Source organism: Tribolium castaneum, chromosome 1 (assembly GCF_031307605.1).
Source record: "Tribolium castaneum strain GA2 chromosome 1, icTriCast1.1, whole genome shotgun sequence".
Classification (NCBI taxonomy): Eukaryota; Metazoa; Arthropoda; class Insecta; order Coleoptera; family Tenebrionidae; genus Tribolium; species Tribolium castaneum.
This window is the reverse complement of record NC_087394.1, coordinates 20,234,491-20,250,265: the sequence shown is the minus strand read 5'-3', so window position 1 is coordinate 20,250,265 and position 15,775 is coordinate 20,234,491. Positions and strand designations below refer to the sequence as shown.

At 31.0% G+C, this 15,775-nt stretch overlaps 1 protein-coding gene and 1 long non-coding RNA gene across 3 annotated transcripts; one reads left to right on the top strand and one right to left on the bottom strand.

The window, feature by feature from the left end:
* Positions 1-698: 698 nt before the first annotated feature.
* Positions 699-1,626, bottom strand: LOC135265739 (uncharacterized). 2 transcript variants are annotated; one of them, XR_010333568.1, is made up of 3 exons: positions 1,502-1,623; positions 1,424-1,448; positions 699-1,368 (listed from the first exon to the last, which is right to left on the bottom strand). It is a non-coding gene; the product is annotated as an uncharacterized LOC135265739 (long non-coding RNA). The 2 variants fall into 2 exon arrangements; XR_010333567.1 differs by having other exon boundaries at positions 1,424-1,626.
* On the top strand, positions 892-15,143 carry Msr-110. Its single transcript, XM_964776.4, has 5 exons — positions 892-1,117; positions 10,213-10,425; positions 13,230-13,630; positions 13,685-14,460; positions 14,700-15,143. The coding sequence occupies exons 1-5, from the start codon at positions 1,025-1,027 to the stop codon at positions 14,789-14,791; spliced, it is 1,575 nt and encodes a 524-aa protein (XP_969869.1). The 5' UTR covers positions 892-1,024; the 3' UTR covers positions 14,792-15,143.
* Positions 15,144-15,775: the final 632 nt, after the last annotated feature.

The window sequence follows — 15,775 nt, the reverse complement described above, 5'->3', positions numbered from 1 at the left end:
AACAAATTCCATCCCGTGTTTAATTTCACTAAAGGGTGGAATTTCCAAAAAATTTAAAACACGTGTTCCTTCATTTTTAACCGAAACCCGAAATCCCCAGTTTTCATGAATATAATTTTTAAAAGGACTGATTTTCATTCTTACTCCCGGGATTTCAGTTGACAGATGTTATCAAAAATATCGATTTAAGGAGTCTTCCAAAACTCTTAAAAGCTTACTGCATATCTTATTTAAAAGTTTTATAAATGATTGTCTTGATTATTACTAAATTTCTTATTTCTTTATGTAACTGAGCTTTGATACGAAATAAATATTTAAAGCTAATACTCTTTCAAGGTTACCGGCGGTTACCGCAGCATTATCTTGAATTTCCTGTTAAGAATATTAAAAAAACACATGCGACGAGATGTTAAAATCATTTATCACAACACCTTTTGCGGTAGCAATAAAACTGCACAACCAATTAGTTGAAGGTATCCAAGTAAATGCTAGTGAAAAATGCTATTTTGAAAAAATCTTGATCCGTAACACAACTAGATATCTAACTATCTCTGTAGCGGAAGGTACGTTTGATGAATGGTATTTGCTGTTTTCCATGGAATACTATTAATTGAGGCTACACGATTGAAACAACAGAACATTTTATGGGACCATGGATTCTATGCGTGATGGGATGTATTATTTGATTCGATCATTAATAATTTTTATTCTGTTTATTTATAAACAAATATTTTGAGCATGTGTGCCATTGTAATATTTAAAGTCAGCTGATTTTGAACCCATATCCCATATCCATGCTAACCACGTCAGATTAACTCATGTTCTAGATTTATTCCACCATTTACTTTCCAGTTCCATTGCGTTTCAAAGGTGGGGAATCAAACAGACTGGGAGATGGACAGGAAAGATCCACTACCATTATCCCTGTCAGTCGATTTCAGTTGCTAGTGGAGTGAGCATTCTTATTTTAAATATTTAATATTTTAACAAAGGGATTAGTTTTGTACTGTGATTACCTAAAACAATGGAGAAGGAACCGCAACCTGATTCGATGGCAACTATCACTATTAAACCTGAGTATCCACCATCTGAAATATATTCTTCAGAACCACCTCCGGTAAGTATTATTTTCTCAAATAATTTAAACTATACCATTTAAGACAGTGTAATGAAGTAAATAAGTGAACTCTTTCTTAGTGTTTACGGTACTAAAAAAAATACAGTTACGGATTCTGTACACTAGCAATTGTTTTATGTGAATAATGCAATTTCTTTTTTCAACAAATGGGTATTTATTACAAGCGTCATGGTCATTGCACATCACATAGTTTTACATTGTTGCACGAAGATTTCTACAGTGACACAAGACTAAATAAATGCTTTATTTTAATAAGAAAAAAAAACAAAAAAATGTAATGCAAACCTGTGAAAACTCTTGATTCCGATTTCTAAAAGTAGAGACATTTGTAATAAAATAACTACCTCGCATAATATTTATTACTTCAAACAAGGACACCGGTTTCAGTAATTATAAGTAGTTAATGTAAATGCGCAATCGTTGTGACGTTGGGAATAATTTGTTAATGTTGTTATGACTGGGAATTAACACTCATTTGTAGAAAAATGTATGTACCTACATGATTATTGAAAAAGTAAAAAGTTGTATGTTCTGTGGTGGCGTTTGTTCATCTGAACATATGGTTTAACTCTTTGACTTTTGCTGTGTCCGCAAGCGCCTTTCACTTCTGTTTTAGAATTCAGTAGGTGTATGTATTTTATTTAAATGATGTTCCTTATTGCAATTAATCTCTATTGTTGTGTTTTTCAATATATTGTTTTCCTCCTTTTAATTTTCGTTATGTTTTAAGTGAGAACAAAATCGTTTTCTTTATGAACCTTAAAGAACCTTGACAAAAAGCGATATTTTTACCGCAAAAAATTATATGTTATATACGTACCTACATAACTGACTGCAGTATCCTGGTTCCTTGTTATTACGAAACCTGATTGTCCACTTATTTAAATGTTTAATAATTATGTCATCGATGATATTTCAAACGTTTAAAACTTGTGACTTGAGCATTTTTTCTCTAAAATTTTGAGAATAATATGAATAGAAGTACAATGGCGAGGAAAAAATTTTGAACACTTCGTTGTCATTTCGTTGTCAAAAAGGATAGGGAATTACACATGTTTATGTCAGCGAGATGTCAAAGATGTCCAAAATTTTTTGCTCGCCACTGTACCTGTTATATCTTAATAAACTTTTTTATTTTAATAAGGTCAGACAACATCACGAGGATAATTTATCAATTTTATCATTATTAACCTCTGTTAGGTCTTTTGTTATTTACCTATCTATTCTTACCGGTATACAAACTAGCAAATGTGTCTCTCTTTTGGTGAATGGAAGAAAGAAATTTATCACAAAATCAATGAAATTTAAAATTATCAACACTAAAAAATATGGAATAGTCACTTACTAAGTAAAATATTGTAAATGCTAGACAAAATAGTAATGCGAGGTAAACTGCAGAGGAAATCTTGAGGAAATCACTTTTAAAAAATTAGACGCAATCTTTAGGAAATTAGGAAACATTATAGGAAATCATGATTAAATTAAAGGAAATCTTAGGGAACTCTGGTGTACAAAATTTGGAGTGCGGTTTAACCCCTCGTCTAAATGGTGGAGGTAGTAATGGATACAAGTGCTTATAAGTCAGTGTACTTAGCATTTTAATTAATTTACGTAGCGTTTAATTTCTTCCCCAAATTCACTCATCATTGAAATTCAAATGGATGCTGTTAAGGCCCCAATTTGGGGATTGAAATAAAATTGCCTAATCAACATGATTTAAAATAAATATTCAGGAATGCTCCCAAGAAGATTTGTCCCCTCTTCACTTTCTGTATCCAAGGGTTTTGTTTTATGCAAAAATTAAGAAAGATGTTACACAGGAAACAGGAAGGGGGCTGAGAAAAAGTAAAGTTTGTAGTCATTTTTTTTAAGAACAAATTCAGTAAAGTCTCAAGGAATGTTTATCCACAGTCCATTTTTCTAGAGTCGAAAGACTTATAAAAGGGCTGTGTTTTGTACAAAAATAAACAAAAGTATAAGTATAAAGTATAAGTATAAGTATACTTATAAATAATCTCTATGGTCTGGATGTTTGTAATGTGTGTAGTGACAGATAAAATAGTTAACAAACAAGCTTTGTATTTAACTTTTTGGTCGAAAATTTTCTTCTAAACAAGAAATAAAAATATAAGATTTGTATTAGCTGTTTCAAAAGTATAAAATCGCCAACGTCGCATTTTACTGAATATTTTTTTTAAATGAAATAGATAAAATTGTGAAATTGTTATTAATGATTAGATCTCCATTAAAACTACAAATTATATTAGCTATTATTTTTTTGAAGTGAACGAATAATTTATAAGAGCAAATTTTCAGAGAAAAGGCGAGGTTGGCGTTTTTATAGTTTTGAAACAGATAATATTATATATGGTCCAAAGTCTGGATGCGCTTTCGGTAGATCACCATATTCGTTGAATTCATTGCTGAAGATCAACTGGATTTGGATCTTATACAGGGTGTCTCAAAATTGACGCCCGTACTTTTAGGATTTGTTTCAGGAGATTAAAACAAATCGAAAGTTAAGAGTAGAAAATTGTACAAATGGACTTAAACATTTCTCCTATTTGTTGTCACAAAATATGCTACAATGCGATTTGGAAATTTTTCCGCATATGCCCGAGCCTTAGCAGTGGCACTGCCATCATACACACATTTGACTTATAATTGAGCTTTTAACATATCGATGAAATTTCGAATGCACTAATGCAGTAGTATTGTATCATTTTAAACATACAAAACTGAAGGAAATTAATAAAATGTGTCACTAGAGAAAGCGACTCAAAGAATTTTAACATCGCTAAAATCAACTAATGAATTATGTTACACAAATAATTGGAAACACAGCATAAAGGTAATTATTTACATTTTTATCAATAACTCGATAACCAAAGACAAATCAAAAATTTTTTACTCTTAACTTTCGATTTGTATTAGCCTCTTGAATCAAATTCCCAAAGCACGGTCGTCAATTTCAAGACAGCCTGTAGTATTTCTTCCCGATTAGTTCAAATTTGATTCACCGGATTCCGTACCGTTTAATCCGGATCATTTTTATATTTGATCCGGTACAGACTAAGTGTTTGATATATCACTTGTTCAAATGACGCGTTTCTTTAGTTGAATTTCGATACAGTAACAATATTTTATGAGTTATAAGTTACAACGCTAGTTGGAATACTTATTAGGAGCGCCCTCCTGTCCGCCGGATTTGATCCCAGATTGAACAAAAAAAATTTTCTATGTACTTATGAGGATTACGAAAAGGGCATTAACTTCCAAGAAACTATGTATAAAAATAAAATAGAAAAGTTTCATCCTGTTCAGGTGTTTCTTTCTCTATAAGGAACAAATAATTGATATACGATCCTCGTATTGTACATATTTGCATTGACATTGCTCAAATCTTTATTTTATGAATAGTCGCACGTAACTTGTGAATAATAATCCTCAATTGTTATTATTTGTTTCAAAAGGCGGCAAAGGTTTTTATACAAGGTGTTTCATAACGGCTTCAACGTTCAGTAGTCAGTTTGATTCTCCTCAGTATAAACAGATGAATGATCAGGATATAATATAATATCTTGCACAGTAAAAAATTCTAATTGAGAAGTAAAATATGATTAGCACTTTAGTGTAATTTGATCATTGTAAAGAGCAAAATAAAAGAACGTATACACAGAAAATATATAAAATATTATAAAATAACAATCGTTTAGTATTCAGTTCAGTGTTCAGTAAACAATGACAAAACGACATTCTTAAGTAGATATTAGAATTTAGAAATTTACACAAAGTGGATTGTAATAAGTAATAGTTTTAATTCGAATTTAAAATATCAAATAAATCGTGGACTAAAATTTTATTGTCATAAATGACCTCCAAAGAAGTCCTTAGAATCTTAGAAAAGATAATCGCATCAATTAGTAACAAAGTGTTTACTTTTTACTTACGAGTATAACGCCTATACAGTAGCATAACTGGATGTAAATTGATAAAACCTTAGTCAATGGTTTTCACATAGTGAAAGGAAAGTGACGCGGAAACTGCTAACAAGGTAACGTTTTTACATACAGTTACAGGGTAAAAATATAAAAGAAACATTGTATTGGCGACTCTCATTAGCAAAAAGTATCAGTGTATTATATTTTTTCAAGCTGACCTGCAAACTGAAAATATTTTACTGGGGAACGTCCTGAAGCAACTGTGCGCAAACAAAGCTACATAACTCTAACAGTGTTTTTGGTTTATTCATAAAAATTATGAACTCTGCATGTTTTAAAAAATTGGCTCTTGAAAAAAAAATAGCTACTTAGGCATCTTACTAGTGGTGCAGTTGATCACGTTTGGATTACTCGTAAATTTGAATTCATTTAAATTTACATAAGAGTATTAATATTGATATTGATTTTCTTGCATTTCTTTATAGTGTAAAATGAAACTTTGGGAAGTGATCAATGCCAAGGTGTTTTTTAAAGATTCACACTTTGATTACGATATTTTCCAACTGCATAATTTCAATATATTGATTGTTGAAAAGTGTTTGAATATCAAGTCGTAATTGCTGCACTATCATCTCTTTCAAATCTTTTCACATTTTTTTTTGCATTGTTGACGTAAATTATTTCAAATCTAAGATTTTTTTCTGTTTTGTGCCTTATGTTTGGGGTGTCTAATTTTTAAAGCATACATTTTCCATTTTTAATGAATACAAGCTCTATTTAAACTCGACACATCAAACTTTTATTTAAAAACACACAACTTGTTTTAACCACAAGTGACCACACCAAGGACATCCAACAATAAGTAACTATGTTTGTAAATGACATTTATAGCTTATTTTTTCTTCGGTTTTAGTATATCTGTTTGTGTCATATGTACACTATAGATCTTTTGAAAAACATAATTATAACATATTTTTTTGCAATTGGCCATGATGAATATTGGATTTTCTGATATTCAATTAAAAATTTAAAACTACTACCTACATTAAAATATATTTCCTAAGAAGTATAAATTTCATCGTTTTCTAAACAATCATTAATGCAAAAACAGCCAAATAATTATTAGATGGAATTTTTTTGCGATTAATAAAAATTCCTTGTTTTTTAAACATACTACTATAGGGTGATTTAAAATTCTTTTACCAATTTGTGAATGATAATAAAAGACCTTCACTAAGCATAAAATTAACTATTTTTCCAAGCAACTTATTAATTTTTAATTCTTTTTTTACCTTAACAACCGCCTTAATTTTTGCTGTTTTGTTTCCAATGTTGCCAGATTTAATTTATTGTCTAATTGGCTAGTTTGCTATTAGATGGCTTGTAAACCATAACTACCATAAGACATAAATTGGTATTTTTTTCATGTGTATGTGATTAAATTTGCAAGGTCTGCTATTTGTCTGCTAAAAATGAATTTAAAAAAATCTAACCTTTGAAAAGCTAATATCTGCTTCAAAACTATAAAAACAACTGTCACAAAATTTTCGAACTTTAACATTTTTTGTGTAAAACATTAAATATACCGTAAAGATGTTATTTTGCTAAACATTGGCGTTTCTATAGAGTTCTTTGGTATCCATTGACATGGACTTTTTAAAACTGAACATAGGATAATAGGTTAATAGTGTTATGTGTGTTATGAGATATTCAGTAAAATAAAATCCCAATCTTCAGTATATATATTTTTTCTTTTATAGGTATTAATAATGTTGTTTATTCCTTAGTTAGAAATAAAGGTAATAGATACTATGGGTCGTATGAATAAAGTGAAGTAAATGTTTTTACTTGTAATAGTAAAAGATAGGCGTATTTTATATTTTAAAAGAGAGAAAGAGATAAAACTATAGTAAAAGCTTTTGCTACATTTTATTCATGCTACCCTATATTCCAGAAATACTTACTGTTACTATTATTTTATTATTTTTTTTATCTCAATGGTCTGTTGATTATTTTTTGGTCTCAATTGCTCAGTTGTAACGTTTTGAGAGAGCGAATTTGGTTTGCAAACATTTTTATCTTTTACTAAGTAAAATGTAGAAATCCGAAATGATTATTTTTTTCATAGATAAGAATAAAACAGGCCATGGTGGTATAGTATGATGGTGGTAATACAGGTAATAGTATTATTATTACATTGTAACGATTGATTTTAATTTTTGAAAAATGTTGTTAATTAGGCAGTGCATCCGCTGTCGACAACGGTATCCGGAGTAGCTGCCAGCAGAGAATTTTTTTATAGTTTGCTGTTAATTTTACATTTTTCTAGAACAAAGCTGTATTTTCTTGGCTCAAAATGTTTTTTAGTACACGCTCTCTAAAATGGTTACTTTGGGAACTGTTTTGACTCCGCAAAATGTAATTTTAAAAGACAAGTACTTAAAGTCATCATAGCAACATTTTGCGGACTCTAATTTATTTTGCGGACTATTAATTGAGAAAATAATAATTATTAGGTTATTCATTTGACGGATCTAAAGCGCCACTGCAGCGCGGACATCCGACGCCGGCAGCCATCCCTGTATTTTTGGGCACCGTTGCTGACAGCCTTTCAATTACGTTGTTTAAGACTACCTATTATAACCCAAGAATGGAAATAATGGATTCGTTCCCATAACAAAAAAGTTTCTTAATTAAATTTCCCACTAAAAATAATACAATCTATTATTGTTTGTGCTAATTAAATTCAGTTTTTGTATATTTATATTTTCCAGAAGAATTTCTACTGATGCATAACAAGGTGAATAAGTGAAAAAGCATATTTAAAACTTTTGTAAAAACTTCTAATATTTATGAATTTTTGATCGAGGTCATAATAGTGTATTGTTCAACCAGTGATGCAAGCCCATACCCTAAACCCATGCGTGCGAAAAAATGCTTCTTACAAAACTCGTAAAGGTCGAAGAAGAATACCTACCTATACCATAACCATATGACCCAAAATAAATTCGATTACAGTGTACGATTACTTAAAGACGGTGTGTTGTCAAATTTTAATAACGAATCAAATACTTGAACATCCATGGATAAAATCACTTCGGCCATGTTTCAAAAAAATCTTCGTATTATAGAGCTGAGAAACCAACTTTATTAATTTATTAATAATTAACAAAAAATATTTTTTCAATAACACACAAGGTAAAGGGAATCTTAAAAAAATGTATTCTTCAAACATGATCCCAATTGTAAAGTAGATACTTGATGATGTATTAATTTATTTTTTATAAGATACATAAATTAATAATAAAACGCTTGGACCCATACTTTTGCCTAACTCTGTATGTAGGACCAAATGCAGGCTAAACGAATTTATTTTTATTGTTTTACAGCATTCGTAAAACAAATGGTTGATTCAAACTGCCTGGAAAGTAATTTCACTTCAATATTTCCTGATGCTTTCTATCCGCAACATTTCAGCAAACATTATTTGAAAGTAGAAAGTTGGTAAGAGTTTGTTCAACGTATTAAGGTAGTACGTTGAATAACAAAAAAGCGCAGAGATCTCGAGTACAATAGTCAACTTTAACAATTACAACATTAACAATCAATGACTTGATTAGTACTGTTCCTCAAATTATTGTCTAGTGCTTATAACTGATATCCAAAAAAGCATTAAAAATAGTACTTCGATCAATCTCGTTTTAGCAAGAAGTGCACGAAAATTCTTGTATTATACGTGAAATTATCCTTTTTCGTTGTTGAATGCATAAAACCCGTTAATAGTGTGTGAAATACTAATTTCACAAATTTCATTTCACACAAAACGTTATTTGTATATTTTGTTCAAAAATAATTGTTTATCAAGTTGCCTATAGATTTCAAATGCGCTGTGTCACTTCGTCCAATATTGTTCGTTGAGTGTCTAAGTACTGTTACCTGATATGTTATATGATTTTGTCTTGAGCAAGAAGCTGTTTATTCTGGAATTAGTTATAAGTAGAAATTTTTGAAATCAAATTGGAATTGCTGGGAAGAATTGGGAATAATAAAAAATATTAAGTATCTTTGGAATTTATGAAATTACTAGAATTAAATTACTGGCATTTTTCTGTAGTTGTTTGGAATTATCCGAGTTCACTTGGATTCACTTTAATCTGAAATTAGTTTTTTAGAATTTAAAATTACGATGTGTTTTTTTGGGCTATCGGAATTAACTTGGAATTACAGGAATTATTTTGGATAAGTTGGGATTACAGGATTTAAGTTGGTATTATTAATTTGAATTATTGGAATTTCTGGAATTTCGGCGAATTTTTTGGTATTATTGGATTTTCCATGTTTTTTTTTCTGGAATTAGTTATGTATACGGAGTGCTCAAAAATCGGCGCACCAACTCAATAGCGTGTGGTAGAGAATTACTTACATATAAAAGTAAAAAAAGTGAAAAAATTTTACGACTTTAGAATTTTTTCAAGATTTTCCCCGTAATCTATACATGCTTCTGAACAACGTACCACTGAGTTGATGCGACAGTTTTTGAGCACCTTGTATATTTTTCAAACTCCTCGATCGCAACAAACGGTATGTTTCTTAGTTAAAAAGAGTATTGTTTTTTACCATTTTGTTATAAAAATAACTGTGACCACTCTGACAATGTCAAAAATCTTTTCTAAGGTGACCATGTGCAACAATGAACTACTATCTTGAAATCTTGTCAAAATGTAGGTATTTGTTAATTGCGTTTCTTTCTGATTTTTTTCTTAAATCTGAAAAAAATTATGAGTACTTATTTATAATTTTGAAGTAATAGTTTTTACCAATACAAACCATTGCATCTTCGCAAATTGAAAGAAAATAGGAACCGAGAACCTAGTCAAAAAGATGTAGCAAATGTTCTTCTTATGATTTCCTTATGATTTCCTCTGAGTTAATAATTTTTATTTTTTTTTAATAAATACCAATGAAATTCTCAAGATTTTCTCTGATTTCCACAATTTTGGATACCGATTTTCTTTGCGGTTTACCCCTCGGTTTAATGTTTATATTTCAAACTGAGCTTGACTTGGAGCCAGCCCTTTTCCCATGAGTTGATATTACTAACAATAATAGTAATAATACAAATTTTTATTTCAGGCGTACCACCGTTCTAATAGTTCAGCAGTTCAAGTGGCAAAAATCATTGCAGTAACAGTTGTCCTGGTGTCTGTTGTGTTAGGTAGTTTCTTACTAGCTTCTGCTTACATTACGGCGACTGCTTCATGCCGACAGTTGGAACAAGAGTTGGAACTACTCAATGAAGCAGCCGACAGGTTTCAACCTCCTTTATCACCAGAAGCACTTGTGCGGGTAATTATCATTGACTATAATAATAAATAATTCGTATTATAACAACACCTAAATCTCATGCCTCATTATTGGTCCAACCCGGTCCAACATATAGATTTATCGTATTTCGTTATTAACATGAGGGTTGTTTTTTATTTTGATTAATTTCGTAATCTCCTAGTTAGTTGTTATTTTTTTGTGTTTAAGTTTCATGTTAACTGTTTTCATGTTAGTGACTTGAAAATTATTGAAAATACATAATAATGTGGGAACTAAAACAGCTCTTTTGATGTAATTGTAAAAAAATATATTTAAGTACTTTTTAAACTTTTTAAAGTTTTGATGATCATAAAAAAATAACGTCATGTCTAAAAACTAATGTCTTCATAAGTATGGTTTCATTTACATAAGTGTAACATTTACAAAAATAGGACAGATTTATTCAAGAATTTTTTGATTAATAACCTATAAGGAAGATATGAATTTGTGTATTACTTTTGGTTAAATCTGTATATCTGTAGCACATACAAGTGTTATGTCTTATAGTCTTATGTTCTTATGTCCTTTCTCACCAAAAGTGGCACTGATTTCATAAAAACTTTTAACGTTTAGACTAAATTTGAGAAAAGGCATAATTTTTAACTTAGTCATTTTTTGCAATAAGACGATATGTTGTAGTACACCTACATTCATGAAACTTTCACAGTACTTTCGACTATACGGCGTTTTCAATGGGCTCATCTTTTTACCTGTTCTGTTTGCCTGTGGATACAATCACGATCGCTTATTCGAGCTCCAACAAATGTATGTAACAGATTTTGACTATAAAAACCAGGGATCCTACAATTACTTTTTAGGGCTATATGGGTGAAAACTTGTTTTATTAAATTATTTTGGTACATATTGGCTCATTTTTAAGCTAATCATCCATAACATTAGCCTAAGCTTTGCAGTAAACAAAGCTTATCAAAAGGGCCTTTCACAATAAAAAAAATAGTGATCCAATAATCACTAATAAATTTTCTTATCTTTTCAAAATATTTTGGCATTGTCTGGTTTTTAGCTTATCAAAAGGACCTTCGTTTATAAAAAAATAGTAAACCTTCTTAGGGTCTTAATAAACTTTTCCTGATTTTTACAGAAAACAAGGGTTACCAAAAGGGTCTTCAACTGTAAAAAAATAGGGCTTTAATGAATTTTCTTGTTTTTTTCAAAATATTTTAGCATTACCTCGCTTTTAACGAATTAGTTGTTAAATTTTCCTGAATTTTGCTGAAAACAAAGCCTTACTTAATAAAAGGGCCTGTAAACAAAATAGTGAACGACAATCACTTTTTAGAGTTTTAACGATTTTATGGTTTTCTGAAAATTTTCGCCATTGCCTTGTTTTTAAAACAGTTATTTAGTTATTCTAGGGTTATTCATTTAACGAGTTTGAGTGTAAATCAGACGTTTTTTTTTAACAAGTGGTTTATCATCCACGAGGAGAAATAAATGAACCGATTTACACGAACGAGTTGAATACAACATTTTATTTATAGAATTAGATTCAATATGGATTAAAATTGCTTTAAATCTGTTAAAAATAATCTGACATTTCGTATTGAGAAATGCCAAACTGTTGCCGAAACTGCCTTATTATTATTACACAGGAGAAAAACCGGAAATTTTGACAGTGTCGAGGAATAAATGCTTATAATGCTGCTCTACAAAAGCATTTACTTGTGGCAGTTTTATTTCAAGATTTGTTAGTAATATTTTCTAGAGACAATAGCTGTTCTTAGTAAATTTGAATCACCAAAAGTTTGACCGACTCAATCGTTAATGCCGTTATACAGGGTGTATCAGAAAAAATTGTTGCTATGAATACAAACTAATTATTAAACACTGACCGGCTCATTTGCACAAAAGAAAAGAATAAAACAGTGAAAATTCTAATTAAGAATTTTGCAAAACCTTATATAGAAAAAATGTTTTATTTGATTTGTTTTATTACGTGGTAAAATTAACACGCGTATTTCTGATACATCCTGTATTTGTGTAAAAACAACAGTCATTGACTTTATGGTTACGTTGTGTAATTGGTGTAGCGTTTATTTATTTATTGTCATATTGTATTTAGCACACGAATTTTTAGAAACCAGTAATATTTTTAATTATTAAAATATAATTATTCGCATTGACCCAAAAGACTGTTTAGATTCAACATTAATTGAAGGTATACCTGTAATATAGGCAACTTCGATAATTTGATATTTATTAACATCTTTATGAGTTCATGACACAACGGTGAAAGCGAGAGGTCTTTACTCTTTGAATGTAGGTCAGTTCGACCAAGCGAACAACTCATGAGCGACTCTATCGCTTAAAGAAAAGCGCCAACCATTGAAGAGTCTTCTGTTAGATGTATTTTTAAATTAATTATGATTTTTTTACTCAAAAAATAGACAAACAAAAATTAATTCTAGTTAATTCTAGATTAGGTAAACACCTAATATTGTAAACTAGATCAAATAGAAAGTGGCGTTTATTACACACAATCTAACGTTTCAAAAATAAACTATTTATCAAGGACATGTTAAAAAATGTACCACCAATAAAGTTACAAATTTTCTTAGGATATTTCTCTTTGAGAGAGGTAATAGATTTTTACTTAGAGAACTAATACAAAACTTTAAAAGAAAAAAAAACGTGTTTGACACAACTAAAAAAAATAATAATGAACATTTAGGTTAAAAAATGGCTAAAGGTTTCCGTCTTTCTGAATGTGGATGAAAAAGTGAAATTAGTTTCTTAAAAATTATTAGTATCTTTTATTTTTTTAGGAAGATCCACAAAAACAAAGCTCAAATGATTTAGAAACTAAAGAATCCCGAAGCCAAGAAAACGAGAACAAGAATAAAAGTGTTGACTCCACAAGTTCTGAAAGTTCTGAAGACTCTGAAAGCGATTCCTCCAGTAGTGACAATGGAGAATCGGATGAAAAAACAGTTTTGCTAAAGTTACCTTTACATTTAGACTTTGATGACTTGGGAGCATTACTTGAAAAAAGTAGAAAACCCAAGATCAATTGTGTAGTTGAGAAAAAACGTGCCGAAGAAATTGTTGATCATAAACCCAAAGCTCTCAATTTACCCTTTGGACTGAACTTAACAACTGATCCAAGATACGAACGCATCAGCGGTGAGAGAATAGCGATCTTCTGTGATAGCGGTAACGAACAAAAGTAATTATATTTAAGTGGAAGTTTTTCGGTGAATAAATCAGTAACACTTTTTAGACAATCACCCCAAGAAGATGACCAAGTGGAAGAAACCATGTTGATACAACCGGTTATGATCCCAATTCCCCAAACTCACTTCCCCACACACATGGCTCAACAGTTCGCACAAAGGCCACCCTACCCAATGGAAACCCCCATGTCCCCACGAGTTCAACAAATCAGAGAACAAAACCAATTGCCGCCTAACCAAATTCTGCATCAAATCGCACAGGAAGTTATCGCTCAGAAAATTATGGAAATGCAAAGAGTGCGAGAAGGCCAAAATCAGGAAATGCCGCAATTCAACTCTGAATCAGTGGCGCAAAAAGCTCCCATACCTGATGAAGTCCTTGCACAGTTGAACAGGTTCCCAAATCGCGATGTTATTGTAACTGTTTCACAAGAATTTGATGATGGATTGCAAGAACTGAATGAAGGCCAAGCCGATCCTCAGAAAGGAGCAAAAACCAATTTTCAACAAATGAATGCTGCTCCACAGCAAATGCACACAGTTCCTCCATCACAGAACCAAAGAGCTGGACCCGATATGCGGGCACAACCACAGTTGGTGATGTCAGAAGTACAACAAGCCGCTCCAATGGAAATGCTTAATGTCCCGCCTGTTGTTGCTGAAGCTTTGCAGGAGCTGAAGGTTTATGAACAGCAAAGACAAAACGCACAAGAAAGGAATGACAGACAGATGTATGAGAGAAATCCAACAGCAGTTCCTATGCGTATGATGCCTCCTGGACTCGATTCTCAAACCACTGCTTCGGAAGAGCCTAGACCTCACTGTAAGTATTTATATTCTTAAACTTAAATTGTGGCTTTTGAAATAATCAATTAGAAACTAATTTTGTACAAAAACCGTTTCTTGCGACACGGCAAATTCTCTCGTTAAAAGAAAATAATAGTTTCGCACACTTATTAATAAATAGATAATTGTTATTGTACAAGGTTATTAGCCAATAATGACAAGCTTGTTTTTAATGAGTAGTAAATAAAAAAGTAATAATGTTAATGTTATTTTTAGATGTTCAGCCAAGATCTGTGCGTTCGGTGGACGCTCTACTTCCCAAGGTTGAAAAGAGAGTCAAACGCTGTTCCTGTGATTGTGCTTGTTAAGAAGTAAAAGCTAAAATCCACTTTGTTGCTCCGTACTTCATAACTACAATAGTTTTTTATTTTACTAATGTAAAATGGCTTATATGGAAATAGTGTAAATAGAGCTTGAATACTAATGTAGTTTCCAATAGATAGTAACGGCAGTAGTTTTTTTGTGAATTAATTGTAAAATGCTTTATAATTATGGTATAGTCTTTATTTTTGGACTTTTTGTGTAAACACATTTGCAATAAATAGTTACACCATTATTGTATGACAATTTTAGAAATAAACAGTGTCCCAATGATTGGAACATTGCCTTCATTTAAATTGTACCGTGTTCTGCAGTTGAAAATACACTTTTTAGACCTTCGTTTCGTTTTTGTGCTCTGTGCTTCAAGAGCCAAAGTTCTTTATTAACATGGCATTCCTATTCTTCTTTAGGTGTACCACTGACGACCGGCACATGTTTGCTATCGAAGCTGAGCCTTGGGTGGATATTTATGGATCCTTTCCAAAATAACAAATCCTTTTTTTGGTATATTAACCCTGACCAGAAGGACCATTTGTAATAATTTCTGCAGCACTTTAACACTCAAGCTCTTTGTGAGTCTTTGTGAGAAAAAGATTCAAAGAAATAATACTCGAAAAAATGTCAAGTTTTTTAAATCCCAAAACAATATTTATTGTTTGACTAGTATCCACGTATAATAATAGGCTATAAAAAGTCCAAACACCGATACATCTAATAGTTCCAACTTATTGATGCAATGAGGTAGGGTTAGAATTTGCGTACAATGCGCTCTATCTCTAACTCCAATAACAGATCTGGCTTTTATACTCTAACTATCAGTTATCATAAATTTAATGAGCCGTGTTGATATACCATCGATTATTTATATTTGATTAAATGATCTAAAACTTTAGGAATAAAATCCAGTGGCGTAATTTTTGAAGTATAATTTATTTGTACTATTTGTTGTACCTATCCCAATTATTTATTAG

What these genes read in the sequence shown, in the direction of transcription:
- Msr-110 (XM_964776.4), top strand. Translation starts at nt 1,025, where the DNA reads ATGGAGAAGGAACCGCAACCTGATTCGATGGCAACTATCACTATTAAA. An exon ending in ATTCTTCAGAACCACCTCCG is followed by an intron (nt 1,118 to 10,212) that starts GTAAGTATTATT and finishes TTTTTATTTCAG; the next exon opens with GCGTACCACCGTTCTAATAG. An exon ending in GGAAGAGCCTAGACCTCACT is followed by an intron (nt 14,461 to 14,699) that starts GTAAGTATTTAT and finishes TGTTATTTTTAG; the next exon opens with ATGTTCAGCCAAGATCTGTG.